At 39.4% G+C, this 23,637-nt stretch overlaps 1 protein-coding gene across 6 annotated transcripts in view; it reads right to left on the bottom strand.

Moving 5' to 3' along the window:
- The window catches only part of dlg5a (discs, large homolog 5a (Drosophila)), a 170,761-nt gene that overhangs the window by 17,816 nt on the left and 129,308 nt on the right, over window positions 1-23,637 (bottom strand). For 2 of the 6 annotated variants that reach the window (XM_067972536.1, XM_067972539.1), the window contains exons 18-30: window positions 20,802-20,985; window positions 19,467-19,620; window positions 18,887-19,000; window positions 17,450-17,580; window positions 17,255-17,356; window positions 15,434-15,590; window positions 12,448-12,525; window positions 10,547-10,709; window positions 8,743-8,882; window positions 7,715-7,879; window positions 5,985-6,168; window positions 1,044-1,192; window positions 343-513 (exon numbers count right to left, since the gene is read on the bottom strand). In XM_067972536.1, coding sequence (XP_067828637.1) covers window positions 343-513; window positions 1,044-1,192; window positions 5,985-6,168; window positions 7,715-7,879; window positions 8,743-8,882; window positions 10,547-10,709; window positions 12,448-12,525; window positions 15,434-15,590; window positions 17,255-17,356; window positions 17,450-17,580; window positions 18,887-19,000; window positions 19,467-19,620; window positions 20,802-20,985 — 1,892 coding nt within the window. The remainder of the gene's footprint in view (window positions 1-342; window positions 514-1,043; window positions 1,193-5,984; window positions 6,169-7,714; window positions 7,880-8,742; window positions 8,883-10,546; window positions 10,710-12,447; window positions 12,526-15,433; window positions 15,591-17,254; window positions 17,357-17,449; window positions 17,581-18,886; window positions 19,001-19,466; window positions 19,621-20,801; window positions 20,986-23,637) is intronic. The other 4 variants (XM_067972540.1, XM_067972541.1, XM_067972538.1 and 1 more) reach the window with 3 other exon arrangements.

The raw sequence follows: 23,637 nt of genomic DNA, 5'->3' as shown, positions 1-23,637 counted from the left end.
TGACACACAAAATAACGGCAATTCTGGAAAATAAAGAGCATTACAGGTCGTCAATACTAAATGGGTCTTTAACAATAGTGAAAGAATGCCTGGAACTGCCTTTCACTAACAGGAATTTTTTTTACAGCACATGGCTTTTGATTATAACCTTACCTGGACTTGAACCCACAACCTTCTGACTCAAAAGCAGGAGTGTTATCACTAGGCCAAGCTGATGTTTATAAAAACATTAAAAAATTCACAGCACCAAAATGCAGTGGATTTCTCATTCTCTGAATGCAGCAAGGTTTTTATTATCCACTTATTTATTAGCACTTCCCTATCATCATCAGAGTTGCTTACATGTATTTGCTGGGGATTTGCCCTCTTTCCAGCTTCTGAGCATTTTCATCCAATTGCCAGGCCATCCAGTAACCAAAATTTCCTTGTGGCAGAGTGTCATCGACGTAAAGAATATCATCCTTCTTAAAAGTCAGATCGTGTTCTACTTCTGCAACTCGATCGTAAAGTGCTCTGGAAGAACAAGTGGAGGAAAATCGAACAACTGCTGCCAACTTGTATGACTCAAATACCTCAGGGCTTAGTTTGATAAGCAAAAATTAAAGATGAGCATCAAGTGTTCAAAACAAAGTAAAACAATAATCTGAAAGCATCAGACTGATGAAGATAAAACCTGTGCCAAGTAAAACCATAGATGTCTCTCAGAAAAAAATTACCTGGTGTGATCATACAGTAGTACGAGACAAAATACATGAAAAATACTCAATCTTTTCAACATAAAAAAGCTGAAATTAAACACCGTCTTCTGTACAAAATTATTACGTGTGCACAAAATTAACACCAAAGAAAAAGAAAACAGTGAGTTTAGTAACAAAATCATACTTATCACTGCTATCACCTCATATACATTACTGAAGCTTAATTTATATGTATCCAGTTAGCAGGTTTTTTTTGATCATGCCATGAATGTCCTTACATCCTTTTAGAATTTGTCCCTAAAGTGATGATTATGCATAACTTTGTTTAAAGATCTCAAACGGTACCTGATATAGAATCCATCTCCGGCCTCATCTTTGATCTTGTTGAATTCCTCTATCCTATACTGAGCCTTCACAGAGATTGCCTCTGTGGGTTTTAGCATTTCGACATAGGCCTGTTCGGCTGTCACATTTCGCATGTCAGTGCCATTGTACTGTAATGAAAATGTAAAAAGATCAAAAATTAACATTTACTTCAACTATGTTTGATCAAACAGGGTTTTAATAAAACTTCATGTGCAATTTTTTTTAAAAAGGTGCATAATGTCAACTTCCACGTTTCCTTGAAACTTCTCTGAAGTCAATGTGTTTTTTTCCCTTTCCATCTCTTTTGTTTCCCTGGTTTACATATAGGTCCGTGGCGAAAGGAGTGTGGGGGAGAGTGCGGGCTCCCAACCAACTATTAGGCCTCTATTAATGCTGTTCCTTCTCCAAATCATCTAAACAGTCACAGTAAGCATATAAGCGTGAGGCAGGTTTCTCTGCAAAAAGCCCACATTTTATTTGACTGCAATTTCGAGTTCTATTGTATAATGCTTGCTCAAATATGGATTTAAACCCCAAGCAATTGTAAATTTATAGTACAGAAATATTGTTGCTGTCCAGCTTCAATGTGCTATTCATTGCTACTGGAAAATACAAAAAGAAACTCGAGCCAGCAATTCTCTTGGCTGTGTGGCATTTGAAGTTATGCTGGAAAACTATATTTCCAGTACTGACATGAATTTAAACTCATGTAAAACCGTACAGCTGTATCAGGAAGACAATGGCTAAGAAATGACTACTGCTGTTTGCAAATTGGTGCACAGTCTGACCTCAGCAAATGAGATTAGATTTTTCTCAGAAACAGCTTTGGAAATCAGGGGCAGATAATGTCTTCCGACTGCATGTTAAACACAGGCCAACTATTCTTTCACAGGACTTTGCCTCAATTTGTGCAGTGAGCAAAATCAATATATTTATCATACCTTCTGTAAAGTCTTTATGCTTATCTCACTATAAACGATGACAAACGGAAACAGAAGGGAGGTACGAACAGTGCTAAAAAGAATATGTTTTTAAATGCACTAATACTTAGCAATGCCATCTGCATAACTTTTACAGTTAAATGATCACAGATCAACTTCTGATAATTTCATCTGCATTAGATCATTTCTAGACAAAGTCATAAAACTAACTATCGAAGGATGGCTATACAGTAAACTACAGCCGTAACCTACATACCCCTCAATAATTTCAAATGAGAAGATGATAATGTAATAAATCACTAATACTAAAATCTGTAATTGTATGAAAGCCAGTGATGCAGAAATGAACTATTCAAAAGTGCTGTCATGGTGCAGTATCAAGGAATCATCTGGCCACCCTACCAAGTGCTTACAGAGCACATAAAAAGACAGGTCTAGTGTCTGAGTGTAAAGTGAATGAAAATAATTGTTCGATCAGTAGTCTAGAATATGACTGCATTTGATTTTTTTTAATTTTTGGGGAGTGAGGCCCTACTGCCCTCCTGTGGACTGCACAGTCCATCAACTGATTATATGTGAGATATTTTGATGTGTAATTTAAGCATTCATACTTAAAATTCAAATATCTATTTATTTTCATTAAATGTCTTGAACAGCCCTTCACTTTTTTGGGGGAGGATGTGGGGGCAGGAAGTGCTGTAATGGTCTGAAAAGTTTAATAATTGCCTTAGAAGTTTTGTATTTATCTGGTTTACACAATGAGTTACTTTGGGAGTGCAGTGACTTTTGTTATATAGGCAAATGCAGCAGCTATACTAATACCATCTTACATGGGAATTGCTGTCATTCCACTTGAGACAATACCCCTTTAAGAAGCTGTAGCTTGGGAACTCAGGTAATCGTCCCCAATCTGAGACAAAAAAGCCTCACTGGTGCGCAATTAATACCATGCCAGGTGGAGGCAGCAGGGAGACCCCAAGTGATAACACTGAAGCACAACAGTAAACAATAATCATCTCCACGCGGTGCCAGGTCAGCAAAAAAAAAAGCAATTTCTGAGGGAGTTTTGCTGGCGGAGGTTAAACTTCTTTTAAAAGAAGAAAGAGAATATCAATGGTTTCGAACCTTGCATCTTTCTCATTCATCCAGTCTCCACTTACAAATAGGAAATATTCAGTGATATAAAAACTAATGGAACATTCTGAGGACCTAGAGCTCTATGCCAGCTTGGAGCACAATAGCACTGCTGCCCTTGTCCCAAGCTGTCAGGACAATAACTCTTAGTAAAAGCACATAAACTGTGCCAGGTCCCTGCCTTGCAGATGTCTGCTACAGGAGACTTCTACATGTTAGACCATGAGGTGAAAACTACACAGAGTAATCTCCAAAAAATTATTGGTGGGTCATATCCTGCAGCGAAGGGGATGAACCTTCCTACCCAATTTACTAATCTCTGTTCAGTAATGTGTTTACTTAAAATCTTGTTCCCAAAGGAAACAACCTCCTGGAATAAAAACAGAAAATGCAAGAAATGCAAAACAATCAGCACCTGAAAAAGAAAGTACCATGTCTGGATCAAGGTAGAGAATCAGGAAGTAAGGCCTGCTCTGCTTTTTATTATAGCAGACCATGGTTGCATTGCTGTTTACTACTAGGACCTTGATTATAGTCCAACGCTGTCCAAATGGCTTAGAGCCAACTAAAGCTTGATGCTCTATCTGATCTAGAAATGTTAAGAATCCTTTAGTGCCAAGGGCTGAGGTTTCTCCTCTCTGAAATGAATTGAGCTTTGACATTCCACTAGTATTACTTTCCAGTGGTTAATCAGTCAAGAGTCATTCTGCTGAATCTGGATCAAAAACTCTGCAAAAGCGTGCAACTGTTAAAAGACGGGTGTTGTGGGATGGATGTGTGACGCACAACACAAATTTTAAAGCTAAGAGCTACCTTGGGTTGTTTGGGGTTGGACTACTCAAGATAGGTCACAGGTCAAAATAATATCAGTGGAAGTGGCATAATAACGTTTAGACTAAAAACTAAAAAATACATTTAGAACATATTGAAGACAATGAAGAGGATCTGTTCCTGGCAATGGTAGAAAAAGAAATAAAGACACAATCCAGAACAAAGCCTTAGATGAAACAGACCCATCAGAGTGCTAACTTCTTAATGGGACAGTGTTACAAACTGACACCATCTTGCAGTGGCAGCAATTTCTATTTGTATGTGAAGGTTGAACGAATTACACAGAATCTAATCAAATATATTCTTTTGGAAAATAGAACTTCAATTAACATTTCCTCAAGAAATAAACTGAATACTTGGAATGAGAAAAAGGTTGAAATTGGTACTTGAGACCAAATTTTATGTTTTAGTTATGTTACTGCCCATGGTAGATATAACTGGTTAAATATTAATTGTTCTTTTCTCATCTCTTCTGGCCTGAATGGGATGCAGATCTCCCAAGCTCCCCACATTTCAAGTGTGACATCCAAATTTCTGAACAATAATCCACATTTGTAGTATACTTATATACCAGTAAACTAAGTAATGAGATTCTATTTTGTATTCAACGGAATAACTGAATTGTTTGTAAGAAGCCAAAGTTTCTAGAAGCCATGTATTAAATTATCAGGTAATCTGTTTTGGTGGAATTGATTGAGGGATGAATGTTGTCCAGGACGCTGGGAGAACTCCCAAAGGATCTTTTAGGCAGATGAGGCCTTGGTTTAACGTCTCATCTGAAAGATGGCACCTCCTACAATGCAGCACCTCCTCTGAAGTGCCAGCCTAAATTACATACTCAAGTCTCTGGAGTGGGGCTTGAACCCATGACCTTCTGACTCAGAGGCAGGAGTACTACCAATGAGACAAAGCCATCATCCAAATGTTGCAGACCCTTTTAACTGAGAAGGCAGGCAAATAATTTAAATCAAGGCCTCTGTCTATGTTAGTCTGCGAACTGTCGCAGATGCAGTCTCAGATGCCTCTTGCCTTGTAAAGAGATAAATGAGCTTTGCACCAGATTTCTCCAGGATAGCACTACCAAAAATTATGGTAAATTGTGCAGCTCCATTGTGTTATCCACTTTTTGATATTTTTGGTAGATAGTTTTGAAACATCAGGTAACCTATTTTCATACAATAAGGTGTTTGTAAGGTAATAAGGAGGCAGGTGAACTGTCCTGTAAGGCAAGACAGAATCAACTCTTCAACAAAAGAGTTGTAACATTATAACATTGCAGATTAAATGAAAGAATAAGAGCACTCAAAATGTCAAGTTTGAGGGGAAATAATTTAAAACTACTCTTTGCTAATGTTTGGCAAGTAAGTGTTTGAAGACATAACATCTATAGATGTAGTTTGACACACTGTGGGTTAACAATAACCCTGATGAGAAGAGGTAATCTAAAGTTTAGTGAGTTTACATCACTTCATTGGAACAAGCACAGTAAATGTGCAGGGTTTAAATGTGACCATTTACGAAAGGCACTCGGAGCCTGAGAAGCAAAGGGCAATATGCAGCTCAGCTACTGAACCAATTTAAGTTATTACGGTCAAAGTTTGGATTCAGAGTTCCCTTGATAGTTCAGTTGGCTAAGTGAAGGTGTAAATAAGGTTCCATTTTCAGTCTGTGTAGAGTTAGCTGATATCAGCTGGGTAGAAATCAGTGTCCTATAATTAGCCTCAGCAGCCCTGGGCCTGACTGTGATTCAGCGACTCGATGGAAATTGCATGGCATGATGACAGAATCAATCTTGGGTTGGATTTCACCCTTCCCATTCCCTGGTGAAATAGCCTGTGATTTGCTGATTTTTTTAAAAAACTGCTTATGTGATTCATGCGGGAAATTTAAATACAGCTTTCAATGTTTGAATTTCCTCCAAGAATTATGGGCATTATTAAAAATTCTGCAAAGCACAGGATGAGAGTGAATCACTAGTACTGAGTAAATACTGCAAATCTGTGTATCTTCTTACCTCCAGGACCTTATCCCCACGTACCAGCCCATCAGGGCAGTTTGCTGGACTGTCATCTTCCACCTTTGCCACAAATACTCCATACAAGTTTCCACCACAAATCTGGATCCCTAATTCTATCTGTGTCTTCTTTAAGAAAAGAAATCTTGGCTCTGCAATTTGATTGGTTGAATCAATAGACTTCCTGTTGAATTAAAAATATGCAAAGGAGAAGTAAGGAATATATTCGTCTGTAGGTGAACGATAATAAACACATAACTAAATTATCAGGAAATGTGTGAATCAGGACACTGATTGTTTTTTTGAAAACCCATATGTCCATTTTCCACTTTACATTTATTACTAAATTTCTGTAGATTTCTTAAGTTTTTTTTTAAAAAGATGGGTGCCCCAAATACCAGCAGCAACCTCACACCAAGGTAACCGTTACTCTCCCATAAATTCTTTATTTTCCCCTTGTTAAATTTATTTTTCTCTTCCTCTAATAAAGACAATGACTCCTGGCTTGGTACGGTTCAACAGGCAGCATGTACCCATTATTCATGTGTCGACAGCAAGGGTGGAGTCACAGTTCTGCCCATATCTTGTCCTTAACTGATGTACACACACAATTCCAGCAAGGACTGGTGCAATAGATCAATAATGGCCACTCTGGTTGATTTTCCCTTCCTTTGTGCAGGTGCACTGAGCCCAATTTGTACTTCTTTACCACTGCTCCAGCTGAGATGAACCAACTCAGCACAGATCGGACATCAAACCTTGCTGGAAACATTTACCAAGCCATCAGGCACCTTCCCATAGCATTCATGCACCATCAAATTCCAGCAGAATATTTTTCTCCCTCTGTCAATTTTCTCCCCCCTTACCCCAAAGACTGTGTCTCATGGTAGGATACAGTTCCACTGGTACTGGCAGCCCTCCAGTACCTTGGTCAAGTGGCAGTTCTTAGTATGACCCTGGATAGCGAGGTTCATTCAACAATGGAGGCATCATAGCCAAGTCCTATCCAGTCATCGTCCAACATCCACATATATTAGAAATATTCATATTTCTTCGAATATGTACCCTTCAGAGACCTGCCACTGCAGGTCGCTCCCTCCAGAGCAACATTACTGTCCAGGAGAAGTTTCCTGCATCTTGGAACAGCTTCATTCATTTTAACAGGACCATAACTTTGGATTTGTTTGCGAGCCAATCTAGAGAAGTCTAACCCCAGGAGAAAAAGCCACCTTAAAGTATGCAGCATAATCTAGATAAATTCTAAATTCTTCACTATAAAAATAAATCCACATTTAATATCTTGATACCAAGTCGCTTACTATACAACGTAACATTACTCACGAGTATATAGGGCTGCAGAAAATATTTAATTTGTCACTTGATTAATGTTGAATGAAAAGTATGGCAAGTATTCTGAAATATTTTGGAAAATTAATTCAGATATGAACCAGAAATAGTGTACTGTTTTAAATATGTTCTCGGGCATAATGTTAAATCTAATCAATCTCTTCAAAGTAGCACAACCATTCTGGGGAAAACACTGCGGGTGGTTCAACTGGTCAGACAACAGACAAAAATAGGTACGTGGAAACTTGTACAAATTCCACTTTGACCAGCATCAAAGGCTTCTGTGTTATCGAAACGGAAAGAAAAGGACAAAGTTTTATTACTGCCTCACTGTGAAGAGACTTCAGCCATAGTGCTGCAGAACAGCTCTGTTTAAAACTGACCTGATAGAGTTACGTGGACTAGTAGTTGGGGTGGTTTGCTTTGATGGGGGTGTTATTGTCCCTTCATCCTGTTCACTCACAGCATCGATTGTGGAGTGATTGTCAGGCGTTGTTGCTCCACTGCCTTGGGGAGTCGAATGATTGCTAATCGGTTCCAGTCGAGAACTAGCAACACAGATTATACAGGCATCAACTATCAGTTATTAAAGTACCTAGAATGGTTTTCAGAACAACAAACTTATAAAGCTAGCATGCGTTATCACACACATACAGAGGTCCAATATATTCAAAAGTACTAATCAATGGCATGGCTGCAATGAAGTGCAGATCTCTCATGTTTATCTGCCGACATCTATTATGCTGCAAATATCTTTCTCTCAAACGCAAACACAAACACAATTTTCATTACAACCAATGAAAATGCTACAGGGTGAATGAGGAACAGACAATCCTGCCGTGGTTACTTAAAACTAAAATAAAGCGCAATACCAACTTGGAAACAAAATAAGGACAATGTCCAATGCTCAGCAGACAATGGACATTGCTCCTCATGCTTTTGTTTCAGTGGCCAGTAGCACAATTAATCCACAATAAGTAATTTTTTTAAATTGTTATTGATACAATCAATATTCTGATATTCAGTTTCTTTTTCAAAAGAATATGTTGGTATTTTTTGATTAATGTTCTATAGAAATATAGCAGATATGTAAAATTGATGAATATTAATAAATTAAAAAAAACACAATTACATTTTATTGCTAATATATACACTAGGCCTAGTTTCATTGGAAACTTGCACAGAATAAAAGGCACTAAAGTCATATAAACGGTTTAATGATCCATTTAAAAGGAAAAACTTACTATGCTTCTTTGGCCATGGTAAGAGCTGATCATGAGCCAAGATATATTCAGGAGAAGAAATGTTTAACACATCAATATCTAGTGCAAACATTGGGTGTAACCTACCAAACTGCTCAAAGAAATCAGTGTACAAGTGTAAGTTGTGATTTACACTTTTGTAGTCTCACCTGGAGCGTGAGTGGTTACCCAGTTGATACATATGTGGGTTATACTGTGCCAAGATGGTGATAGTCTCGCATGGCTCCGTCTGTCCGATAATTAATCGAGCCTGCTGCTCAGTGGCATTCCTCAGATTAATGCCATTATACTGCCAAAAGATAATAAAATATAATATTTATTCCTAGATATACCACAAAGAATGCTTTCTCAAGACTAAACACTCCAGAACAAAAGATGGAAAAGAAAACAGAAAAAGAACAGAACAGAAAAAGAAAGAAAAAAAGAAAAACGACTTGCAATTTTGTAGCACCTTTCATATCCTCAGAACATCACAAAGCACTTCACAGCCAATGCAATACTTTTTCTTTGAAGTCGAGTCACTGGTGTTATGTAGGCAAACACAGCAGCAAATTTGCACAAAATAAAAGCCCACAACCAGCAATGAGCTAAACGACGCGGGAATATGTATTGGTGGTGTTGGTTGAAGGATAAATATTGGCCAGAATATGGAGAGCCTCCCTGCTCTTCTTCGAATAATAACATGGGATCACCTTAACAGGTAGATGCGACCTCAGTTTAACGTCTCGTCTAAAGATAGCTTCTAAAACAATGCAGCACCTCCTCAGTAAAGTACAAAGTGTCGGGCCTAGATTATTTGCTCAAGCCCTGAAGTGGGGCTTGAACTCTCGATCTTCTGACTCAGAGGTGAGAGTTCTAGCACTGAGCCGAGCTGACACAATATTAATATGAACTTCATAATGGTGCGTTTGGAGTATCAACCTGTCTTGCAATGGCAATTTCTTCAAACCCCCGGTCACTCAGCTGCCAGCCTCTGTTGTGCTGCTGTTGGGAGATTGGAAGAAGGAAATTCAGCAGACGTAATGTGCCTAGACAGCCCAACCTCTTGGCTGCGGTGGTGTGTAGCCTTGGGAAACTGATTCATACCCCATTCTCTAGCGATGGCTTTGCAAAACTTGTACAAGAGTTTTGAAAAACTGAAAAAAATTGTACTGTAAATCAACTTGACCTCACACCTTTTTGTACTGTTTAAAATGAGAACGAATACCATATTATTTGACAAACCATCAATACAATTAGTATTTTAAAAAATATTTTGACGGAATGTGGCGGGGTGGTGGGGTGGGGGGCGGGGGAAGAGAACGAGACTGTCGTTAAAAGGACTAATTTCTGCAAAACTTCTGGTCATGCCCCAGAATCCACTTTTCTGGGCAGCAATTTAAGTAAACAAAAGTAAGCAAAAAGATGCAGTTCCATGTTTCGTTGAAGTACAACTTGAAACAAACGTGGATAAATCACATGTGGGAATATACCAATTTGATTGGGTGATGTGCAGCTTCTAATTGGGATCAGAAAGCAATTAAGCAATTTGGGCCTTCTCATTAGAGACCCTACTTTCAAGGAACATCTGAACAACCCTAAAGGAGGGGACAACTGGAACAACAAAATGAAGAGTATCCTCTCTCAAAACTCCAATATGAGGCTAGGAGGACCCACCTACCGCCTCTCACAGGCTACAGCAAAAATCTGCTTCAACCTCACATGATGGCTCATACAAGCCCAGTCAACACACTCCAAGCACATGCATAAGATATCAATGCTTCCAGTACTCCGTAAGCACAATGCAAACTGACTGAACTGAATTTGCAGTTGGATGTTTAAGTACTCTGTGATAATCCTCCCACACACAGAAGTAAAATTTGTGCAAAACAATAAAAACTTAATCTATATGAGATCTTCCTCATTGCCGTCAGCCAACTGTACTACCAGAATTAAATAGTCATTCACATTTACCTCAAGTAATTGGTCACCATATTCAAGTCCTGCTTGATGAGCGATGCTTCCACCAATTACTTTTGAGACAAATATTCCTCCATTTTCTCCACTTACGATCGAGATTCCAAGGGGTTCGGCTCCTTTCTGTACTGTCACATGACGGGGTTCATGCAGATAGGGCCTTTAAAATAAAATAACTTTGAATGCCGTTAAGCACAACACTCGCTGTGATCTATGCTTTTTAAGGAAGTCAAATAAGGTCACAGAACACCTCCATATTAGTTTTATTTTTAAACTGAGCAACACAAGATAACAAATAGAACTGGTACTCAAAATGGGGTTTTAATCTGTCCCAGACAGACATGAGTGCATTGCAAACAGAACACAGAAATCATAGCACAGAAGGAGGCCATCTGACCTATTGTCCCTTGCTGGTGAGAACATTTGACCCGAGTGGAAAACTGTACAATTTTTCCAATTCTATATCCTGAATTTTAATAAGCACACATGCACAAATAAACTTTAAAAAGGCAGGTTTTGCATAGCCTCCCAATATATTTTGTACTTGGTTAGCTTTCCTATGATTTGAGCACAAGACAAATTGAACAGAATATGTACTGCATAGCGCAGTGACAGTCATGGTTGAAGGAAGTCACGAGAGCAACAAATGTCATTGGGGTGTTGATGCCTATCCTGACAGCAGCCAACAGGGCAGTACTGGAATATTTGTCTTCTACCAGCTTCCAACAGGACCAATTTTGATTGAGGTACAGTAAATGCAAATCAAAGTTGCTACATTTAAGCTATGTCTATATCCCATACCAAACAGTATCATCAAAATATGTAATAGAATGAGAAGGACAGCTGGTAGTTGATGCATACAATGTCATGCTGTTTCCAGCACAAAATCCTGTAAGATTTTAACATGTTAGAGAGCTCCATTTCTTTTTACATGCTGTGTAAGCAGCCTGTTTAATTTGAGACTCTATATTTCATTGGATATGCAAATCTAAATAATTCAACCAGGTAATACATTTTTACAAATCTACTACCAGGTTAAATTGCTACAAAATATTGATGTCAATAAACCAAGGCTCTTTAAATGGCATGCATTGATAATGCTTTTTCATATCCCTTTCTGGAGTTTAATACCTCACCAGAAATAGTTAACCCAATTGATGTAGTATAAGCTATAGGGTAGCCTGGATGCAAATTATAAAAGGTTATACCGAAACTTGGTCATAACTGTAAAAAATTAGGAAACAATTTAGGACAGAATTATATTATATGATATCAGTATTCTACTAATGATTTTTTTTTAAATGGATTTCCCTTTCCATAGACAGGCTGATAATCTCTGCTGTAATAGTTATTTCATGTCCCACATAATCCTGTACTGACAATTCCTCTGCGTGTAAATGAAATCCTGCTCAATTCCTACATGCACTGCTAATGTTAAAAGTCAGAATAAACAGAGTTGAAAATGTAGCCATTAAATAATGTTCTGTTATTAATACAGCATAGATGTTCATTTGTTTAGCTATCACTGGGTTGTTCTGCTCCAGCACATGTTGTTTCTAGCCACTATCTGAATTATCTGAGGCGAAACCTCAAGCCCACCTGCAATAGTACTGAGATTCTTGTGTTTTTGTTCCTAGTGTCCTTACACTATCCACTTGGCATTACCTGACATAAGTCATTTTTGTTCACTTTTTAGACATTTAAATGCTGCTGTCAGGCAGACGAGAGAGTCTCAAGCAAGCACCAACTAGCATGAGATTAAAGTTGCCATGCAAGAGCTCCCAGAAATAATGTGCAATCATTGAGAAAATAAAAAATGGGAACACCACACAAAAAAGGCAAATTTTGAGAACTACAAACAGTAAAGCAAAAAGCAAGCTAATTCGTAACAGGCCAACCTCAGACTCCGTAGTGATGAGAATCGAGGCCTAGGAGTGAGAGGAATTCTCAGAAAGGACCTATTACGGAATAGGTATCTAAAAAGAAGGGTCAGAATTAAAGAAAAACAGTCGTAGAGAAAGAAGTTATCAAAAAGCCTGAAAATTTCGTGCTGTAGAAAGTTGAGTAAGGGACAAGAAAAACGTACCAAACAGTGATAAGACCTAAACCATTTCTAACTTACAAACTTGTTCAATAACTCAATCAACAGGTAAGAACAGAATTGTGAAGTTAAGGTTTGAGACCCACTATTTAATGTTATTTTCCAATTAATAAAATTAACCTCAAGAAAGTTATAGATTAAAAAAAACACATCCCTACCCATGACACTTCTGCTTCAGAGAATCACAATTCACGTTGAAAATATGACCATAGAGTTGTTGCTGCATTAACAAAGTGAATTCATTCAAAACACCTTAAAATACCAAAATTCATGGCCATCGCTAATAGAACTGTTATTAGGCTGGATTGGAGGGCTGAGGAAGAGATCAGGCGGGGGGCGAGCAAGAGATCAGGCGGGGGGCAAGCAAGAGATCGAGAGGGGGCTGAGAAGAAGATCGGAGGTCGTTGGAGGTCGGGTGAAGAGTCGGAGGTAGGTGAGGGTCCACCATGGGGTGGGGGGAGAGTTAGCCGATCGCGGGGGTCTGGGGTCCTGTGGGCCAGGTGAGCTTGTTGGGCCTGAATGAAGCACTCCTGCTCCTCCGGGCCCACAAACAATGGAATAAGGGCACTCATCTCATGGATCCGGCCCTTCCCGCCTGCTTTCACCTGACGTGATTCGGAAGTGGTGGGAAACCCGAAGAGGTAAGGTTAAATTTATTTTATTATTCCAATACACAAAATATTAAGTACCTCAAGTGTCTCAATTAGGTACATTGCCCTTTTTAGTATCAGTCCACCAGCTTTAAGTGCCGCCGGACTTCCTGGTGTCTGTTCTCCACACGCAGACAAACCTGCCTGGGTTAAACCCAGAAGCAGGCGTGTTGGAGCTGGGATGTGGTCCCGCTCTGAAAGTGAAGTATTTTTACTCTCCACCTGCCCCCAGCCCACCTGTGCTTGGAGGTTAAAATTTACTCCATTGTGTTCTGCCACTTAGACTGGAATGGCTATAGTCAGGAAACCAAACAATGCTTTTCAAAGACACGCTGCATGGCTTTGCTGCAATGCAATTTGTGTCAATGTCATAAAATATAACCAAAAAGTCAACAAATCATTTCTGCTGGCTCTATACAATGTTAAGGTGATTGACTGAAATCACAAACCATTCATGCTGCTTCAGTGAAGGAACTTGAAAACACTTGGACAGGACTGCAATAAGAAGTCTGAACCAGGCATCGAAAGCAGAATTCCACCACTACAGATTTCCTCAAAACAGGCAAAGTATTCGAAGATTTAAATAGAAAAATGTGAACAGTATTTCAGATTGTGACACTTGTTGTGACTTTCTGTAACTATTCACTGCTTACAATATTTGGTTCAAACGTATACACTTAAAACCAACAAGTCCCCACAGCTTAGCTAGAATCACTATTAAAACAAGGAATTTTGAATATAGGAAAATTGTGCTTTGCATAAGCTCAATGCTTTTCTGTGAAGTCTCACATCGTCACCTACTGTAGTTCAGCCACAGTAAACAAAAGGTATCTACTTGTGACTGCACTCAGTGTTTGATTTTGGATATAGGTATAGGGGCTGATTTTAGGAGGCAATTGTGGGTCCATTGGAGGCGGGGGTCTCCGAAAATCGTGGAAATCCTGTTTGGGCTCGGAAACCGGCTACAACCCGCTGACTTCCGAGTTTCCCAGGGACCCACCTGTGTGCAGCGGGTGACCCGAAAACGGAAGTCCCGCCTGACAGTTAAAGAGCCAAATGTACCTCATTGAGGTACTTAAGGCACTTTACCTGTGATAGATTAAGTACTTAGAATGATTTTTAACTTACCTGGGCGGCTTGCCCACCGCTTCTGATTCACGCCTGGTTTTCGGATCAGGGAACAAGAAACTAAATAAATTAAATAAAAGGCCATAGATGGAAGCGAAAACACTAAATGAACCTACCTTTGCACCCTGCTCCAATATCCCCCTCTTCACCGCCCCCCCCCCGATGTCCCCCTCTTCACTCCCCCCCCCCCCCCCCCCCCCCCCGATATCCTCCTGATCTTCCCCTCTCCGCCCAGTCCAGTCCAGCGCCGGATCTACCACTCTCCCACCCCGGTCTTCCAGTCCAGTGCCAGATGACGTCTCACTCTCTCTCTTTCTCGCGCCCCCCCCCACCCCACCTTTATGTTGTAGCTCCTGACGGCAGCCAGCCTGTCAATCTGGCTGGCCGCCGGGCGCAAAACCCAGAGAGGATGTTAATTATCATCAATCAACATGCAAACGCGTCGGAAATGGTAAGTTTTGTTCATGCGGATTTGCCACGCGCACCTTCGTCCCCCCACTGCCAACCCGCTACCATTGCAAAATCGAGCCCATGGAGTCTGACCCCCCCCCCCACCCCCGCCACAGTGTCATGAGAGTAGACTGGATAATGAGTAGCACAAAATAAAAAAAACAATTTGTTTAATTCAAATTGGTTAAGTTTCCACTTGTAAATGTCAAAGTTAGGAAACAATTTAAGGCTCAATTATACTCATAACATGTGAGGATTTTGTCAGCAATTTCCTTGGTTGATCTGAATTACCCTTCGCATGGATGGACTGATCAGTCCAAGTTTTCCCAATCGTAACACTAGCAGTAGCCCATTCATTTTAATGGATTGCCATCGAGAAGCTCGGCCATAATCTCTGTTGTAAAAGTCCATTTGTGTCATACACAATCCTGTGCTGACAATGCTCTGTGCATTTTAGTGAGTACTATTGATTATAAATAAAAGTACAAAGGAGGAAAGGCAGGAAGTCACACAACTCTAAAAATAAAATGTATATTTAAGACAGGCCACTCATACCTGTCTTTCCTGTGTTCTCCTGTTGATACAGGACTGATGGAGATCTTAGTTAAAGAAGAAATTGAACTCTGTGATTGGCTGCTGCCAAATGAAGATGTCTCCAGATTCATTGGTGACTGTGGGGGTGTAATCAAACTGGGACTGCTGCGTTCTGAGCCTGATTGTAAACACATCAACAAGAAAGTGGATTATTAGGAAACCTCTCTTCAAAACAAAAAAAAGCCCCTGTGTGTTGGTTGCAGTAATTCCCGAGAGGGATATTCAATTTAATCTGAAGCGCATCTCAAGTACCAACTCATTTAAACATCTGCGGTTGAACATTTACTCACTGTCTTCAAAAATTCCGTTCTTTTGAATATTTTAAAAGTGTCCTGTGTGGGTCAACATTCTTTTTTGTGAAATAGAAAGGTCACTGAAATCTTAATTCTTGATTTTCTTCGAAGAGTCACCTGCACAATTGCTTTAAAATATTCTGAGTGTCAGCAATATTGGCAACTTCCACTTTACATGATCTTTAAAGAATTCTGTGTCATACTACAAGTCAGAATCTACCAAACAAATAATATGAAAATGATTCAACTTCTAACATAACACAACAGACTCCACTTTATGCATCAGAATTATGAAGTGTTTGGCAACAAAGATGATCTATGCACTAGTATCCTAGGTAGAATTCTTTTTGGAGTGTCAGTTTGTGTGTGATAAACATAGATTGGAAATGGTTGGCTCCTTGCTTTGGTGAGACAAGAGGTGAGGTCTGAGGTGTGGTAACAGCTTAGATGCCAAACAGTTACCGTAGCAACACAAAAGTAGACGTACTCAAAAGAAAGAGCAAGTGCCATACTGCTCTTAATGAAAAAATAAAATGATTGTCATTCCACTCCTTCCATAGACTGGCACTTCCACCATTTTAGAGTCTGCTTTTGCTTCTGATGTTGAAAGATGCAGACTTGCATTGATCTGATTTAAGGAGTGAAAATGTATTCCCCAAATTATTCACACAAAACACTTATTCACAGGCCTCTGCATCCTCCTCCTGGAGGGGCAAATTTAATCATTCTTAATCGGATAGCGTAGGAAGGCTGAAGGCCGACAGTAGTGTCTTGGCTCGGTCATCACATCCATGCCGGACTGTGTCAAGCAATTAACAAAGATGATTGGATATAGAGAGATCCACAAGAATAATTGGTTTAACATGTTACAGTTGACAACAATAGCACACTAGGAAGACTATGAACACCCAATATAGTCCACACACTACAGCTCTATTTGTTTGGCAGACTGCAAGCAAAAACCATCTTTTACTTCTGAGATATGTACAAATAAAACCATTAAAAATCAATCAACTGGAATTTAGTTGACAGACTCTAAACTGGAATCCATCCCCTACAATGTTGCAGAGATATGACCAAACTATCAGCTGTCTGCAATATCATGAATGGAGCAACATCAAAACAGTTACAAGGACTTAAACATCTTTAGTAATAGTTGATTTATAACCTGGTGTAATTCAAATAGAAAACCTCCTTGCACTATGATATGAAACTCAAAGTGCGTCATTTCAGATCTCCATGGCAAAAGCAACCATCATATCACAGCACAAACCCTTCAAGGTTTTAGAAACCATTCTTACATGCTCACTTGCTGTGGTTGGACAAAGATTCATGACAGCCACAGTCAACTGCATCTGGCTGTGCACCAGGCATCCACCTGATATCTTACTCACCTCCTCCTTCCTGTGTCCCAGAGAAAAGGGAAAAATATGGGGAGCAAAATGAACAGAATGTTTGTAACATCTAAACTGCGTATGGGAAAGATTACCTCTGTCAGAACCTGTTGTCAATCGAGGGTATCGGGTGTTGGAAGGGATTCGAATCCGTCCACTTTTACTGGGAGCAAAAGCCAGGCTGCTTGATGAACCTGCTGAAAATTCAAAAGGAAAGATTCATTGATCACTCTTCTGAAAAGAAATCAGGCAGTATTCAAATAAAATTAAAGAAACAAATGAAGAGTTACCAATACGCGCACTGGCAGGCAGAGATTGTGTTCCATGTGGTGTGGTGCTTCTGGAGGACTCAGACAAATCACTTGAGTGTTTGTGGTCTGGGCCAGTCAGATCCAAGCTGTGATGTGCATGATGTTGTGGACTAAACAATAAAACAAGTTTTAGTCCATTCTAGTTAAATGTTTATTTATACCAGCAAGTAAAATTATACAACAAAAGTGCAAATTTAAAGCATTAATTTAGAAATGAGAAGTAATATTAAATCAATTTAGTCCCCTTCTTACAACGTGGCCAAAACCAACCATCGTTCTATTTCTCCATCTAGCAGTTCTGCAGGCCATATTTTCTAACTTTTACAACCAATTCTGCAGCTTGTGAGTCACAGGGATGAGCACATTTTGTCCATAAGACCGACTTCCCTTGAATCTCTTCTCACTAAACTGCTGACCACCCAACTTTTCTCCCTGATCCCCATGCAAGTTGATATTGTGAATGGCTGTCTCTCCTCAAGTATTGTCCCTTTCCCTTTCAAAACCACCGTAATGATTCCCCTCCTCTGTCCTATCTCCAACCTCCCTTTCGTCTTCAAAGTCCTAGAACGTTTTGCCACCACCAAAATCGTGTCCATCTTTCCAGTATTCAACCCTGAGCTGAGTATCTGACCCCGTATGCTCCCCATCAAAAAGACTGCCTACTTTCATCTCCACCCTGCCTCCACCCTGCTTCAGCCGATCTGTTGCTGAAACCTTCATCCATCCCTTTTTCCAGACTCAACCATTCCAATGCACTCTGGCCGTCCTCCCATCCTCCACCCTTCATTAACTTCATAGGATCCAAATTTTTATTACCAGTATCCTATCCTGCACCAAGTCCAGATCAGCCATCTCCCAGTCTCCCAAGACCTTAAATTTAAAATTCTGATCCTTGTGTTTTAATCCCTTCATGGTCTTGCCCTATCCCCATCTTTGTAACCTCCTCCAGCCCTATAACCCTCCCCCTAAAATCTCCGAAAATCTGACTTTCATCTCTTGTGCACTCCTCTCCCTTCGACCTACTATTGTTGTTTCTGCCTTCAGCTGCCTAGGCCCCACACTCTGGAATTCCCTCCCTAAAACTCTCTGCCTCTCCACATCCCTTCCCTTTCCTCCATTAAGGCCCTCCTTACAACCTGCCTTTTTGACTAAGCTTTTGGTCACCTTTCCTAATACCTTCTTCTTTAGCTCAGCATCCGTTTTTTTGATTATGCCTGTGAAGCGGTATGTGATGTTTTCTAGATTAAAGGTGCTATATAAATCTAAGTTGTTGTGTAGTAGTAGCGCATTCAATGCTTTGTTACTTTAAAGTACTATTTTTAAGCTGCTTCAAAGTATATATTTTGGCATTTTAAATTTTTGATAAGTACAGTTCAGCCACACTATAACTATAATAAATGTTTTAAGTATTCTCACCTAAAACTGTCAAAGGCATGCACAGATTCTGGAAAGCAAATTGCACTCTGAGGCCTGTGCCTGGTCCGTGGAGAACCATTAAAGCTTTCAGTTGATGAATGGTTCCTTGTTCTACTTTAAAGGGGAGGAAAACAAACTGTAAATGATTTTAAAAGGTTTTCTGACTTGCTGTAGAATACTCAAGTCAGAATTTTCATACTGAGAATAGATAACTTTATAATTTGATACTAATATGTTTTTACTGTCACAAATGTTCAGAAAAAGTTTGTATAATAAACTTCTTAATTGTATATTATCAGAACATAATAATGGTTTTAAATTACTTGTTTTAAGCCACTAACATTGAATCAAACCCAAGAACTAGAGCTATAATCAGGAGCATAGGCCCATTAATAGTTTCATTTTTAAAAAATCTGTGTAGAAGCATGCTTGTAGTGTATATGCACATTACATGTTGCAAATACATTATATGTGCATTTTTTTTAGACTTTTTAAAAAAATAAAAGTTTAAGTGCACAAGAGGGCTCAGCAGGGGTAGGGAATCTGGATTGCTAATCAAATCTATTTGGGTGATTAATACTTATGCTGTGGATGTGGATAGCACATCTGACTAGCCATGGAAGGATAGTTGGCACTGTGGACCATACGACTGCGAACAGTGAAGAAAGGAACATTTGGATTCCTCAGGACCGCTGTCACTGCTGGACAAGGCACAAAGCTTCTCTGTACACTGCCTGTATATAAAAAGGTAGAAATTAAACTAAAATGGTCACACCAACTAAACAAATACCTTCATTTATATATCCTTCAATGATGACAAAACTGACGCAGAAAAAGTAAGCAATGCTCACAAAAAGCCAACAGTTCAGATTAAGCATCCTATTAGTCATTTGTCAATTTGCAAAATGGACCTAGGTAAAGAGGGGCATCCAATGAAAACTTCATACTTGACCCTCCTGCCAGAGAAAACAGTTTCTCCCCATCTACTCCATCAAAACCCCATACAATTTTGAACATCTCTATCAAATCTCCCCCCTTAACTTTCTCTGCTCTAAGGAAAACAATCCCAGCTTCTCTAGTCTCTTCACATAACTGATGTCCCTCATCCCTGGTACCATTCTAGTAAATCTCCTCTGCATCCTCTCCAAGGCCTTGACATCCTTCCTAAAGTGCGGTCCCTAGAACTGAAGGCAAGACTCCAGGCTGAGGCCTAACCAGTGATTTATAAAGGTTTAGCATAACTTCCTTGCTTCTGTACTCTATGTCTCTATTTAAAAAGCCATGGATTCCATATGTTTTTTTAACAGCCTTATCAACTTGTCCTGCCACCTTCAAAGATTTGTGTATGTTAACCCCCAGGTCTCTCTGTTCCTGCATCCCCTTTAAAATTGTACTATTTAGTTTATATTGCCTTTCCTCACTCTTCCTTCCAAAATGCATCTGAGATAAATCTAACTTCAGATAACATTTGAAAGTCCTTTGGTCTCTGCATTGAAATTTACAATTTCAACCTAGTACATATAAACTACTATAGTCGTAGCAAGTATGTCTGCATCGAGAGACTAGAGACCTATTCTATCTATTGATACTCAATTTGTTGTGTACATTCCTTAGCTAAAAGCTCTAACATTTTTCATTTGTACAAACCGAACATCCACTAATTCAATTGGAGTATTGGTTGGCTGATAAAATTTAGATTTGGCAAAGTAAATATTTTAAATAATGATTGACAATAACCCTCCAATTTAAATTCTATATCCAAAAGTTTTTACTGCACATTTTTAATGACATTTCAAGAAAGAAATGGATCAGGACGATGGTTCAAAATATGAAAAGGAAATGAATGCAAAGGGGTGTTAAGTATGTTCCTTAATATAGCACCAGATATCCAAAGGATTTAGTTTTGTTAACCAACCTGCCGATGCTGGACCATTATACATTGTAGATACATAGCCACCACTGTGCCTATGTGAGCGTTTTGGTGTGTACCGGTGCCATTCATGTAGTTCCAAAGACAGGCGTTCTTCACTTGTATTGTATTTGGGAATTGGTGAGCGAGTTGCAAGACTGTCATAGTGCGAGTGAGGATCAACATTTTCCTGTGAATATAAATAGTGGCACTCAAATCATCTGTGGTGTAACGATTCCTCATGAAAAGACGCAAGGGTTTCCCAGATTCTTTTCTGAACCAGCTTTTTCATATTTTTCCAGCACCTCGTTACCACTTTTTCTGTACGGCATCTTAATTACTCTATCCCTGTTTCTCAGTGCCACACCATTTTTACCCTGCTAAAAAGGGAACCCACTCGTGCCCTTTGTCATTGCTTTTCCACAACCAGCAAATGTGCAAGCACAGACTAGGTTGATTTTGCTCAGAATTTCCCTCTTTCTACATTTGGATGTCCCTGAACTTCCCTCGGCATCCAACCACTGTGGGGCTTAGTGCACTGGAACTCTATTACTTCCCTCCATCTCTCTCATCATTTTAATTATATCCTTGCAATGTGCATCCTTCTCTTAGTTTTTAAACAGCCTTCTTCAAGGAATTCTTGTCTGTCTGCTTCTCAAGCAGCTTTCCTCCAGCAACTTTTGCTGTTTCCCATACTGCACTTTTCTAAGTCAGTGCAACCAGCTATGATCACAACTCTGATGCTCAACCGAATGGTTTGGATAATATAACTTTATTTTAATACTAATCTTACTCGCTGTAGCAGGACTATTAAGTTGCCCTTGATGATAATACTGCCCCATAGCAGCATGCTGTACAACCATCAGGGAATCTGTCCCTATCATTCAGTAACACCTATTCCATTGTAATCTTGACTTTACTATCTTTGTATCTACATAATTCTGCAATTATTCATAATTTAAATTCAGATATTTAAAAATAAAACATTCAATATTTGTCAGAATTTGAAGTATTTGCCATTATTGATTTAGGTTGCAGGAGTATGTTAAAGAAGTCTCCCCAACAGTATCCCTTCTAAAAATCAAATGGGTGAAAAAGGAGTAATGAGTGACTAACTTAAAAATCCACCCTGTTTTTGCTTATCTATTTCTGTTCAATTTTAAATAACCATTTGTATCAAGTACTGCTGAAATCATTAGGCAAAGTGGCTGCATGAATGTGCGAAGTCTAACAATGTGAAGGGACCAAATTCAAACACAAAGCAGATGTTAACTGTTTTGCTGAAGCACTTGAGCTGCATGTAATGATGACTGAAGATGTGCTCAACTCAGCTCCTTAATTTTCTTCAGTTCCCCAGAATTCTACTTCTGACTAAAGAAGCTTCTTCACGAGACCACCCTCAAAAATAAGTCAACACAATGCTTTAATAATTAATTACATATAAACAAGTTCTGCTTTCTACTTTAAATCATTGCTTGCATATGCGAGAGCAGATACCTGTCTCAGAAGGTAGGCAAACACACTCGAGTTCGAGCTGCATTCTCCTGAGATGGGATTGCAATTCCAGTAGGTCACTGCATTTATTAACCTGCTACCGAGAAGGTCATTGGAGTTGCTTCAGGTTTATCACTATACCAGTTTGTAGCACACAATTCTGACTGCAGAAATTGCTTCACAGATGACTGGACATGAATGGATTACATTTGGAGTATGTTCAGCTTGAGATGCTCACTTGTGCACAAATACATTTGCTAAATTGTGGGCAGTCATTTTCTTTTTTCACAAATGTTAAATCTTTAAATATCTGACCACACCACAAATAATATGGTGTTCATACCCCTGATGCCAGACTGTGAGACAAACTTTGCGAACAGGACAATTCGTCTTAGGCGTTTGATAAAGTGCCACATAAGAGGCTTGTCAGCAAAATTGAAGCCCATGGAATAAAAGGGCCAGTTTAGCATGGATATGAAATTAGCTAAGTGACAGGAAAGAGAGTAGTGGCGAACAGTTGTTTATTGGACTGGAGGAAGGTATACAGTGGTGTTCCCCGGGGGTTGGTACTGAGACCGCTGTTTTTTTTATATATATTAATGACTTGGACTTGTGTATACAAGGCACAATTTCAAAATTTGCAGATGACACAGAAATTGGAAATGCAGTAAACAGTGAGGATAGTAATAGAATTCAAGAGGACATAGACAGGCTGGTGGAATGGGCGGACCATCAGATGAAATTTAACACAGAGAAATGAGAAGTGATACATTCTGGCAAGAAGATCGAGGAGAGGCAATATAAACTAAATGGTACAATTCTAAAGTGGGTGCAGGGACAGAAAGACCCGGGGCTATATGTGCACAAATCTTTGAAGGCGGCAGGACAGGTTGAGAAAGCAGTTAAAAAAACTTTATAAATAGAGACATAGAATACAAAAGCAAGGAAGTTATGTTGAACCTTTATAAAACACTGATTCGGCCACAACTGCAGTATTGTGTCCAATTCTGGGCAACGCACTTTAGGAAGGGCATGAAGGCCTTAGAGAGGGTGCAGAAATGATTTACTAGAATGGTTCCAGGGATGAGGGACTTCAGTTAGGTGGATGGACTGGAGAAGCTGGGGTTGTTTTTATTAGAGCAGAGAAAGTTGAGAGGAGATTTGATCGAAGTGTTGTTTAAAGTCATGAAGGGTTTAGATAAAGTAAATAAAGAGAAACCGTTCCCATTAGCAGAAGGGTCGAGAACCAGAGGACACAGATTCAAGGTGATTGGCAAAAGAACCAAACGCAACATGAGAAAAAACTTTTTTACGCAGTGAGTAATTATGACTGGATTGTGCTGCCTGA

Source organism: Heptranchias perlo, chromosome 36, assembly GCF_035084215.1.
Source record: "Heptranchias perlo isolate sHepPer1 chromosome 36, sHepPer1.hap1, whole genome shotgun sequence".
Classification (NCBI taxonomy): Eukaryota; Metazoa; Chordata; class Chondrichthyes; order Hexanchiformes; family Hexanchidae; genus Heptranchias; species Heptranchias perlo.
The sequence above is the reverse complement of the archived record's forward strand: the minus strand, read 5'-3'. Positions and strand labels throughout refer to the sequence as shown.